General features: G+C 41.9%; 1 protein-coding gene across 1 annotated transcript; it reads right to left on the bottom strand.

Moving 5' to 3' along the window:
* Positions 1 to 518: 518 nt before the first annotated feature.
* Positions 519 to 10457, bottom strand: LOC132366218 (small ribosomal subunit protein uS5-like). The gene is made up of 3 exons (XM_059923820.1): positions 10329 to 10457; positions 8742 to 8971; positions 519 to 1224 (listed from the first exon to the last, which is right to left on the bottom strand). The coding sequence occupies exons 1-3, from the start codon at positions 10455 to 10457 to the stop codon at positions 558 to 560; spliced, it is 1026 nt and encodes a 341-aa protein (XP_059779803.1). The 3' UTR covers positions 519 to 557.
* Positions 10458 to 12596: the final 2139 nt, after the last annotated feature.

Here is a 12596-nt window from a genome sequence, read left to right as displayed (position 1 = left end):
GTTTCAGGGATGTGCAATTAACTACAGCCATTTAGAGACTTTCCTGAGATTTAATATGTAGAAGCTGGGAAAAAGGATCTCTTTTCATTTGGATTATTAGTTTCTATCACTTGTAACCACAAGTTTCCTGTTGCTACCTCTGTATGAATTTCCTGGGAGATTTTAGATGTTTGATAATTTAAAAAAAATGAATGAATAAGTGGATGATTGATTTTTTTGTATCATCTATAACGTATATGATGTCTGCTATCACATTTGGCCTTTGTTTTTACCCTTCCACACCTCCATCTTCCCCCCGCCCCCGCCATACCCACTACCCTCTAAGCAAGATTCAGTATTTCTTTGCATTCCTCGAGATGAAAATAGACTCCACAGGCATTGGTGAGCAAATAGGAGAGAGAGGAGAAAGTACATTATATAGCACGTAGCTTTGTGCTGCAGAGCCCCTTTAGTCGTCTCCTTCTAAGTCTCTGCTTGGCTCTCGGATGCTGGTCTTCCCTTTTTTTTTTTTTTTTTTTTTTTTTTAGCTTCAATCACTTTATTTTTCTTATAGAAAACTATGTGATGGCTACAGCTGGAGCCTGGGTCCTCTGCGTGGAAACTCTGGTGTGGGTCTTCACAAGATGGTCAGTGAATTCCTGATACGGAGACTTGGTGAACACCGTCTCTTTCCAGAGATCAGGAGTGAGATAACTGTAGGTCTTGGAAATGGCATCAAAAGTGGCCTTGGCGAAGTTGCCCAGCGTGGCAGTGCAGCCCCTGGCAGAGGTGTAGCCGTCGTCAATTCCAGCCATCATCAGTAGCTTCTCGGGCACAGAGGCTGAGATGATGCCAATGTCCCTGGGGGCAGGGATGAGGCGCACCAGCACAGAGCCACAGCGTCCAGTCACTTTGCAAGGGACGGTATGGGGCTTGCCGATCTTGTTCCCCCAGTAGCCTCGTTGCATGGGGACGACGGAGAGCTTGGCCAGAATGATGGCCCCACGGATGGCAGTGGCTACCTCCTTAGAGCACTTCACACCCAAACCAACATGTCCGTTGTAATCCCCAATGGCGACAAACACCTTGAACCTGGTCCGCTGGCCAGCACGGGTCTGCTTTTGCACAGGCATGATCTTCAAAACCTCGTTCTTGAGAGATGCCCCCAAGAAAAAGTCAATATCTCTTCTCTTTCCCCCATAGTCTCTACATCTTCCAATTCTGGTTCCTGAGTCCTGGATCTTTCTTACTCAGAATAATTTAGCTCTGCCCCAGCTCTTCCAAACCTACATTTCTTCACTTATCACTCCATTCAACAGACAAAAGATACCCCAGATACTAAAATTTACCTTCCTTAGAATATAGCAGAGAGAATATAAATCACCAAAATTCTGAGTCACTTGTAAAAACTGACCAAAAATATGTCTGAATATGAGATGATTTAAGTTAAGGATGTAAAATCTTCTTGGATAAATGTGGGCTAGAGCAGAGTGTTTAGGGATAGAAAGATAGAATCTAATTTGGAAATTTATCTTCCCTGGATATAATCAAGTTGGTGTTTTCATAAAGACTCAGTGTGAATGTGTATTTTTACCAGAAGATATTTGACCTGATGAACACTTTACTGATAAACATTTAACTTCAGAGGTGGGTGGGTAGGTGGCAGGCAAAGAAGTTGCTGTATCATGTATTCAGCTTCCTGGATGGAGTTTCCAAATGAGAAAATGGGCATTCACTACTATTTCACTGTCTCCATACTTCTCTCTTTTCTTCTGTCCTTTTTTTTTTTTTTTTTTCGAATTCTAACTTTTTCAGGATCTAAGTTTCAGGAGGGAGTTCTTTATGGAAAATTGGAAATGCCGAGATGTACTGGGTCTCTGGTTGGGTACACTGATCATTGTTTTTTAAAGTCAGAATTTCTTCTTCACCTGAAATGATGGCTTGGCATGCTCATGGGTATATTTCAAATCCTGAAACAAAGGGAGGATGTAAATGTTTATAAATTTAGAACTGTTGAGCAGGAGTCCACAGTTCAGTTTTCCTGGAACTGGACAACACATCGTTCTGATTCTTTCTCATATCCAAAGGCACTTTGTCCCATTTTTATTTTGTATTGCTAGTAGTTTAAGTGTATCCTTGTAAGGTCTTTAAAGCTATTTGGCAGTTAGGCAGAGTATAAATTACCTTTGTTTTTATTATCATTGTATGTAGCATTCACTCTGTTTCACTGCCATTAATAAACCATTCAAGCAATGTTGTTGCAATGTATAATATTAGCAGAAGACTCCCTGGGGAGACATATAAGCGGGTGTTTAATATTCTGCTTGTTCCTCAGTCCATCTCCCTGCAGGCAGAGATGTTAGAGCATGTTCAAAGCTCAGTTGAAAAGAAAAGATCTATGAGATTAAAAAACAATACTAAACATGTTACTGTAATTCAGAGAATTGCTTTGCTGTAGCATTTTTGAAGATTAGAAGATCATAAATTAACAAAGTTAATATGCTCTTGAAATTTTTATTCCTACTGATATTTTCAATTAAACATACAAAATAATTCCCACAGACCTATATATCAGAAGGTCAAACTAATATAGATAAACTTAGAAGCTGAGTGAGTTTTCCACTCAAATACTCAATTATGAACTAGTTTTTGAACAGAGTTAGCTTGTACTTTGTTTTTTTTTTTCTCACAATACCTCATTGATGTCTTCATAGAGCTCAGATTCAGTCTTGAAATTTAAATCCACTAAGAGTATATAGTAAAGTGTGGAACCATTCGCGTGTTAAGAAGATGTGAAGTAGTGCATACAAATGAATTTTATGCAACAAAGTGCTGTTGTGAAGTGTGGCCCTGAAGATTTTCAGAAAAATGTTGGATTCTCAAGATCTGCTTAGATTTGAAAACTAACCACAACAGCATGTTGCTGTTGCCTGTTAGGTCCACGGAGCTTTAAAATAATTTTATCTTCATTGCATTGTATTCCAAAGATTTGGTTTCTTGTTCTGGCACTACTACTAATCACTGTGTGACATGAGACAACTCACTGGCCTTTGGGTTGCTAAGTCTTCAAATCTTAAATTGAGGTCTTGTTTTTAGGACTAAGATTTTTTTCCCAGGTCACATATTTGGCTTATATTGGCTCCTAATTCTTCATCCCACTTTAGATAAACTCAGTGTTTCCCAGATTACATTCTCTGGAGCCCTCCTTATCCCTGAGGTGCTAACATGGTAAGGGAACACTGGTGAGATACTATCTTTTGGAAATTCACCAGCACTCTTACCTCTCAAAGGACTAAGATATTTTGAGGTTTCAAATGAATGCCTTTTCTTACATGATACTGAAGGATGTAGAAGAAAATAAAAAATCATAGAACCATAGAACTCATTGAGTCCAACGCCTTATTCTTATTAATGGGAAAAATGAGGCCCAGAGAGAATTAGTTAAGGCCCTAGAGCAAGCAAGGCTAGAAACTAGGTCTCTCTGGCTGCCAGTCTACTGACTTTTCCTCTACTCCAGGGTGTTTTGTCAACAAGGAACTTGTGTATTTCCAAGAGTGATTAGCAACCTCACACATAAAATTCAGTTAATTAACTCAAAGTTTTACTTTCCATTAAAGGTTCTTGGTATGCTATAGCTATACAATCTTGAGAGATATTTACAAGTGCTTCTTGGGCAAGTAAGGTAGTTAGCAGTGATAGCATTTGAGGCTAATCTTGGCAGGATTCACTCAAGAATCTGTGGTCAGCTAGCTAGAGACCATCCTAAAAACAAAATATTTTGTCACGATAAGTCAAAAAAATGCTCACTGTGCTTTCTGACATTCACTCCTCCGTCATTATGCCAGATGCTGTTTCTGACCTCTGCTGGGTCAGGCTCAGGATTGGAAAGGTGTGAGGGGGCGGGGACAAGGATGAGGAGCACATATGTCTGGTCCTCTTGTCATCTGGCACTGGGAGCTCTTTACATAGCAAGTGCACACTTACTGGCTCTTGTTCTCATGGGGACCTTTTGGTGCGTTCATCAGAATTCTGCACAGGGGACCTATGACTATAGGTTCCTACCACTTTGTTGAGGTCACATCACACCGTGGGGTAGTCCTCTTTGGTGAGAAGTTCAGCCTTCTCCTTGCAGGGTCATTTGTCTTTCCTCTTAGCTGCAGTCTAATCTAGCCATATTCTTTCAACTTCAGATCTATTCTCTTAAGAGTCAGGCACCAGTCTCTGTGTCCACCAAATTCCTGCGGTCATCTACCAAGTTTTGGTTGCGTCTCTCACTGGGGAGAAAGTGCCCCATTCTTCTCCCCCATGAGGTGGGGATGGGCACACTGCAGCTCAGGAACAATGTTCTCTAGCACTGACATCCTCCCTCCCCAATATCCTCAACGCATATATGAATTCTTTGTCTTCTCTCATGTAGCTTGAAAGTGGGAACCATGCACTACATTTGCATGCTTTCCCAGTTTCTCAGCACAGCCAACATATATAGTTTAACCTCTCATTTTAGGATGTGGGGCGCCTAGGGCACTCACTGGATTATTTTCAGCCCTTGATTCTTGCTGAAAAAAGTACATAAGAAGCGTAACTTCAGTTTCTTCATCTGAAACATTTTGAAGTTGGACTTCTTGATCTTTGGATGTTGCTTTGGACTGAATTGTGTCTCCTCTCTGCTCCTCAACACCTCCAGATTCATATGTTGAGGTCTTAACTCCCAATGTGACTGTATTTGGAGATAGGGATTTTATAAGGTAATTAAGATTAAATGAAGTGATAAGGATGGGACCCTAATCCTATAGGATTGTAGGCCTTAAAAGAAGAGGAAGAGGGAGAGGAAGAGGGAGAAGGAGAGAGAGGAGTAGGGGGCGAGATAGAGAGGGAGGGGGGGAAGAGAGAGAGAGAGAGAGAGAGAGAGAGAGAATGTCCCTCTCTTTCTCTCTCCACGTGCAAGCAGTGAAAAATGACCATATAAGAACACAGTAAGAAGGTACCTTTCTATGAGCCAGGAAAAGAGCTCTCACCAGAAACCATGCCGAACCATGATCTTGGACTTTCCAGCCTCTAGAACTGTGAGAAAATAAATTTCTGTTGTTTAAGCCATACAGTCTGTCATATTTTATTATGGCAACCCAAGCAGACTAATGTAGATGTCTTCACTTCTAAAACTCTGAAAAAACCTCTCAAACGTCTCATGGCCTATGAAAGTTCCCATATCTTTAGGAAAGAGTTCACCTCACTCCTCCAATGGCATTTAGACTCAGGGAAGCCTCTCCTTGACTGCTGAGGCTGTTGGTCTGCCTTTACCCATCATTTCCAAACTGAAATCCAGCCATGGCACCCACACTGTTAATGTTATCTCAACAACAAATAAGCTCCACCCCTCACCCCCCAACTACTCATTTTCTCAGATTTCTAGAACTTGGCTATCTCATGTACTGATTTCCTCATCCATGACATCAATAGTATAGCAATTTCCTGTAAACTATGTTTTGATCATACTGAAATATATTAACTGCGGTGAGTGATGAAATTGCCAGCGCTGTTATTGTGTGAGCCACCCTTTGGGAACAGTGACAACAGTGAGAGATTGCATTCATGACTTGAAATTTGTGATCTCCTCTGAAGTCAGAAAAATGGCATTTATTTGGAAGGAGGAAGTGGAGGACAAAGAACAGTTATTTTAAAATCATCTTATCTACACATTAAGCTATTTGTCTCTTAGTATCGGAATCATGCTTGCATCCACAGCAACAGTTTGGGAATAAGGAAAACGGAAAGCTAAATTTGGGGGGTTCAAAAGATGTCTCTCTCTTCTCTCAACTCCTAGAGCACCTTTTGTTGATACCAACCATTGACATTTAAATTTTAAGCTCTTTGGATATAGGGAATGTGTTTTATCATCCATGCATCTCTGCAAGCTCCTAACAGAATCCTTAGCAGGAAAATAATCCAGATAAAAATCTGAGCATAGAGCCTATCTCATAATAAGCACTCACTAAATATTAGCTGTCATTATTATTAATCCAAAGAAGGTGCTCATTAGTTGCTGATGGATTGGTATCTCTTTTGCAACTACTCTCTGTGTCATCCATTCGGTGGAAAGTTATGTGAACCTGTAAAACCTTATTCTATTTTATGTTAGGGTTAGGGATCGAATAACCATGGGGAAGTATAAATGTTTTTTGACCTATACCTTCAATTAAAATTCAGTAATTTTGAGCATGTTTTGTACTTATATGTTTGTGTACACCGAAATTTAATCACATAGAAGGACAAGTAGAGGTTGCTTTGTTTGAAATTACTCTCTTAAATGATTACAAGTAATGCTTGAGTCCTGGTTAAAAAAAACTGCCAAGTCTTCTTGCATCAAAGTCCCAATTTGCATATCACTTTACATATTGAGTCCCAAAGGCTTCCATTCAAAGAATGGAAAATAAAATTAAATGAATCAATTAGTGTATCTTATTGCAATTGTATTCAAACCCAATATTAAGGGCATTACATACAAATTACATAACAGATTTAGAAAGCAATTCAATTTAATCACATTTTAGATTAGGAGGAACAGGAACCCAGTCAAGAGCATGAGAGAAATGCCAGTCAGCTGTTGTACTGGGGAGCTTGGGAGGGGAGTTCTTGTCTGTCATTGTTGGAATAGCTCTGGGTATTGCCAGAACCAGCTCATTGCTGCAACCCCCACCCTAGGCTGGGATTTCCAGGAGGGGCCTTGGTCTTTCATAACAAGTGATTCTGTTTAGTCTGTCGCTTTTTTGACCATTCGATTCTGGTAATGTTAGAATTTTAAACCTGATGCTGAATAGCCACTAATTTTGTACAATATCTTTGTGCTGGGGAACTTTTTGGAATGTTCAACTGCTCTGTGCATATACTTTGCCCCTCCAGCTGTTTAACAGTGTTCCTTCCACCTTATTTTCTGAGGCTCTTTCACCCAGCACAGTGTGGGTATCTAGACCTGCACTGTCCAATAGAGGACCCCCTAGTCACGTGACTAGCGTAACTAAAGAATTGAACGCAGAATTTTATTTCATTTAAATTAGTTTAAATTTAAAAACCCCTGATACCTGATTCAGTTATTGCAAGACTCTTCATTATGCTTGGGCCAACTTGCATAGTTGGCTTGGGCCAACTATGTGCATCTTTTCAACTCTACATTTTATGAAATTTAAAAACCAATCAAGTATTTAGCATCTGTTTCGAGATGTGTTGTAGGTGTAAAATACACATCAGATTTGTTAGTATGAAATAAGGATTAAAAATATCTCATTAATCATTTTTAGGCTGATTATATGCTAAAATGATAATACTTTAGATACATTTCATTAAACAAATTATATTATTAAAATTTAACTTGATTTATTTCTTTTTACTTTTTTAATGTGGCCATTGGAAAATTTAAAATTACATGGATGCCTTGATTTGTATTTCTATTGGACAGTGCTGGGCTAGACAGAATGAAACCAGGGAATAAAGATGCTAATATTTGCTTTTTAAATTCAGATGCCACAGTTCACTAATAAGGTAGGCTATTTAGAACAATACATGCTTTCTTTCTTTCTGCTTCCTCCAGACAAGGTAAAGATTTCTCAGTTGGAGAGAATAAGATGAAAAGGAGAAGATGGGCATCTAAAGACTCACCAGTATCCCTCTGGGAGTCACAGTCTACTGCCTGTGCTGAGGACCCATGTGAGCTGTCCTCTTGGCCAGGCAGTGCAGATTAGGTACCACTCATAGCCAGCACTCTGAAGCAGGCTGGCCTGTGCCCCATGACTTTGTTCAGCTTTCACCCAGCCTACCCTGTGGGGCAACTCCACTTTCCACCTGCACTATTTTCCTTTCCTCAATGCCCTCTCTTACTGCTCCTGGCTACTTATAAGTGGAGAATGGAGTACTGGACACTGGAGGGGTGGGGATATTGTACAAATGAAGCCATTGCCCCTGGCCTAGGGGGAACAAGTCAGACCAGCTCAAGATCTGTTAAGGCCTGGGCAGAAGTTGGAGACAGCCTTCCACCCCTGCTGACTAACTGGTTTCATCTTTTATAGGAGTATGTGGTCTTTTGAGATTTCAAAAGAAATCTTTACAATATGGCTGTACATTGTGTTTCTGTTTTTCACATTATTTGCTGAATTTCAGGGCAGTATTTGCCTTGTGGCTCGTGATTCATACTTTGTTTCCCTCTCTGAGCTCTGCTTCCCAGATCAGGTTATGAGTCATTTCTATGAGTTCACACAGTGGGGCAGATTGTATTGCCCCAGATGGCTACAGCAGTATCTCCAGTCTCATATGCTCTTCACAACCTTGCCATTCTCATCAAAAAATGGAGTCTATTTCCCTCTCCTTGTGTTACCTGCCCTCCCGAAATGGTCCCCAAAAAGGGTTTTTCTGCCTGGTGTCATTCGAGCCAATAGAAAAAACCGAGTTCAGTTCAGAAGCAAAGGAAAGCTTTATTCTTTGGTCAGAGAATGGAGAGGTGTGAGCACACGCTCTCCGGGACAGGCCATGGGTGGGGCTGCTTTATAGGGTCTGGTTAGCAGGGAGGGGGCAGAGTTCCGTGGGGTGGGCGCTGCTGCACTGGGCTGAGCTTCTGCACATGGCCCACCCCCACCCAGCTGAGATGTTGGCACAGCCGTTTCACACTAGGAACTCTGATCTGAATAGCTGGGTGCGAGGCCTCTGCACACGGCCCCCTATGAACAAGTGAAGCTGGACTGAGCACACTCACAAAAGGTCAGACTTTATTTTATTACCCAGATTCAATTCTTATTTCCTGGAAATTGTCGGTGAGCTTTGCTGGTGACAGACTCCTACTCTGTCCTTTGTCCCGCTCCTCATTCTTGAGGGGTGCCAAGGGGCACAGGTCTGTCTTCTGTAACTGCTTCCTGCTGATTTGGGCATTGTCATAACCCCGGGTGAAGGAGCAGAGCTTCTCCCCAGCTGCCTGTAGATGTGCTTGATTGTCCCCAGGCCTCAGGCTTGACTATTGGCATCCCTGAGTGACCACCTTTTGAGACAAAGGACATCAGACAATTTAGGATGCATGGCCCAAATATTATCAAGAGAACAATGATCACATGTCAAATTTTCCTAAAAATGAAGGTATCTAGATCTTTTGCCTCTAGGCACAAGTGTGTCCTGATGTTGAGGCTCACTGCTGGGGCCTGATTATTCCTGGTCACACTTTTGTTGTTTTTTGGAAGAGAAGATTCAGGCCAGAGAGAGGTTCACACGAGTAGTCTAGGGGTCCGTTCCCCTTAGGAGTGAGCTGATTTTCTGGCTGCCAGTTTTCCAGGTTTCTAGGTTCACTTGGTCTCCTGGCTGGAAGTGGTGGAGGGCCAGGTCGGTGGGTGCGGGCAGCACCTGGTCACCATATTCCCTGAGAGCTTTCATGGTTTCTCCTACCTGGAGGGTAACTTGAGTTGTTCCATTTCAAGGGGTTAAGGGGTCTCTTTTTTAGGGCTTGGGGAATGGGTCTACCATACAAGAGGTCAAGTGCACTTAACTTTAATTTATCCCTTTGGTCTAACTGCATTCGAAGCAGGACAATCGGAAGCAACTTAATCCAATTTTCTCAAGTTTCCTGACATAGCTTGGCTAAGGCCTGTTTCAAGGTCGGATTAGATCTCCCTACTTTCTTCAATGATTGAGGTCTCCAGGTTGAGTGCAAGGTCTATTTTATGCCAAGGGCACTCATTATTTCCTTCATCACTTTTTGAGACACAAATGCTGGAACACTGTTGCTTTGTAGGGATCCTGGGAGCCCAAACCTTGGGATTGTTTCTTTGAGTAATGATTTAGCCATTCGGCTGCCATTTCAGTTCTAGTAGGGAATGCTTCTATCCACCCAGGAAATGTCTATTAGCACCAAGAGATACCCGAAATTGCCCGGTATTCTCGGCATGACAGTGAAATCAATCTGCCAATCTCCTCCAGCACATGTTCCTCTGGTCTAAATGGGCCTTATCTTGGGGCCTTTGGTGGTGGTGGGGGTCTGGTGTTGGGGTTTTTCATTGTGCAGATGGCGCAGGTCTCAACTATCTGACTGATTATCCTTTTCATGCCAGGAGTTACCATGACCTCAACTAAACAATTACATAGGGCTTCCTTCCTATAGTGAGTTCCTTGATGGGACTCCCTAATGGCTTGACAAGCTGCAGTTTGGGGAAAGAAGTACTGCCCATGTTACTATTCTAGGGCTACCCTTTTGGCAGTTGTGTCTGTCTTGTTTTTTCCCTTTATTACCTCTGCATCCTCCTTTTGGTGGCTGCGGCAATGAATCACTGCCACTTATTTTGGAACCTGTACTGCTTCTAAGTTATTCTCTGCAGTAATCCTACCTTTTTCTTTCCAAATAGAACAGGGACAATGCCCAATAGGGCCTCCCGATGGAGAGGGTACTGTTTTCTATTGGCCATGTATGTCTGGGTTTTAGATGGACTCTCACGGGACTGGTTCCTATAGCTCATCCCACCCGTCCCTGGGCCCAGACCTCAGGATTTACTCCAGGGAGGTCAACTTGCTCTGTCCCGGGAGGTGTGTCCTCAGACATAAACATTATCATCTTTGCTCTTTGTCTAAGGGAACTCCAATCTCCAGTTTGTCTCCCATTAGGTGGATAGTAACCCCCAATTTATATAAGATACCTCTTCCTAGCAGGGGTACAGCGCATTCAGGGACATAAAGGAAGGAGCGGGCGAGTGTGTGTTTGTCCAATTTACATTCTAATGGCTCTATGAATGCCCATCCTTGGGCCTTCCCTGATACCCCCATAATTTTACAATTCTTGTGACACAGTTTGCCTGATCTGGTGTTCAGAACTGAGTAAGTAGCACCGGTGTTGTACGGACCTTCCTGAGTTGGTCCCCAACAAGGGTCCTTCTGCCTGGTGTTTTCTGAGCTAATAGAATGAGACTGAGTTTGGTTCAGAAGCAAAGGAAAGCTTTATTCTTTGATCAAAGAATGTAGAGATGCGAGGTCTTGCTCTAGAGTACACAGTCCCCCTGAAAGGTCCTCAGTGGGGCTGCTTTATAGAGTACTTGGGGGTGAGGGGTGATTCTTGTGGGTCGGGCACAGCTCTGCCGTTCACAGCGCTCCAGATCCTAGTGCCAGGTGCAGCATCTCTGCAAACGGCTTGCCACTGCCATCTTGAATTGCAGTGCTGTGGGCAGCACTTCTATACACAGCCCGCTGAGCTGAAGTGTTGGGTGCAGACATTTTGCACTAGGAACTCTGGTCTGAAGTGCGAGGCCTCTGCGTGTGGTATCCTATGAGCAAGTGAAACTAGACTAAGCACGAAGGAAAAAAAGATTAGACTTTATTTTACTACCCATATTCCATTTTTATTTTCCGGTAATTTTTAATGGGCTTTGTTGGTGACACTTGAAGCTGATTGGGACTTTATAACTGTCTTTTTTCTCCTTCCATTTTTATTGAGTTATAATTGACATACAGCACTGTATAAATTTAAGGTGTACAGCATAATGATTTGATTTACACATGTCATGAAACGATTATCACAATAAGCTTAGTGAACATCCATCATATTATCCGGAGACAAAATAAAAGAAAAAGAAAAAAATATTTTTCCTTGTGATAAGCACTCTTTGAATTTACTCTCTTTAATAACTTCATACATAACATACAGCAGTGTTAATTGTATTAATCACGTTGTACATTATGTTACATAACATTATATTACATCACATCCCCAGTACTTATTTATCTTATAACTGGAACTTTGTACATTTTGACTGCCTTCATCCAACCCCTCACCCCCCAACTGCCTGCCTCTGGTAACCGCAAGTTTGTAACCTTCTTGATGAGTAAAGTGTGGCAGAAGTGAAACTACTGTATGTGACTTCTAAGCTAGCTCCTAGAAGATGGTATGGCTTCCACCTGGTGCTTCCACCTTTGCTCTCTCTCTGCTCATCTTTGGAACTCAGCTACTTTGCTCTAAGAAAGCTCAAACTATCCCATGTTGAAGACCACACAGACCATATAGAGAGGAACTTGATTACACCCAGCATCAACTGTCTTCAGATTTTCTATCTGAGGTCTCAGATATCATGGAGCAGAGAAAAGATGTATGTATTGTTTCCTCAGTTCCTGATCCAAGCTTTAGGTGACTTCTATGTAGCCACAGTAACTGAAGCATACAGCCACCTGTGCTTACCCATGTTATTTGAGCCATGAGCCTATACCCATTATAACTGTCTGATTGCTCCTCTCTCCTTCATAGACTCTAAATTCCTTGTGGACAGATCTAGGTCACATTCATCGGTCTATTCCCTATACCTTGCACAGCACCTACAAAATAAGGACCCAAGAAAGTCTGACTTTTTTAAATGGGTAAGAAGTAAACGGTTTTGATTGCTGATGGAGAACAGGAGTTAAGAAGTGAGACGGTAGTGTTATGACAATGATTACTGAGGGGACTATTTACATAGTTCATCTGGATTTCAGTAAGGCATTTGACAGAGCCCCTCATGACATCCTTGCATGGGACAGATTATAATGGTTAGGAGGATTTGCAGTCAATTTTAAATCTAGATCCCAGGAGTTGATGTAGAGTTTATATCAGTCCTCAAGGGCAGTCTCTAGGAAAA

Source organism: Balaenoptera ricei, chromosome 5, assembly GCF_028023285.1.
Source record: "Balaenoptera ricei isolate mBalRic1 chromosome 5, mBalRic1.hap2, whole genome shotgun sequence".
NCBI classification, from domain to species: domain Eukaryota; kingdom Metazoa; phylum Chordata; class Mammalia; order Artiodactyla; family Balaenopteridae; genus Balaenoptera; species Balaenoptera ricei.
Note: the sequence above shows the minus strand (reverse complement) of the source record. Positions and strands in the feature narration are given on the sequence as shown.

Bases quoted from the DNA above. Each gene is read 5' to 3' on its own strand.
- LOC132366218 (XM_059923820.1), bottom strand. From the start codon at position 10,457: ATGAGCTATAGGAACCAGTCCCGTGAGAGTCCATCTAAAACCCAGACA. The intron at 8,972-10,328 runs GTAGGATTACTG...GGATGCCAATAG, and splicing joins TTCTATTTGGAAAGAAAAAG to TCAAGCCTGAGGCCTGGGGA. The intron at 1,225-8,741 runs GTAATAAAATAA...ATTCTGAGTAAG, and splicing joins GAAATAAGAATTGAATCTGG to AAAGATCCAGGACTCAGGAA.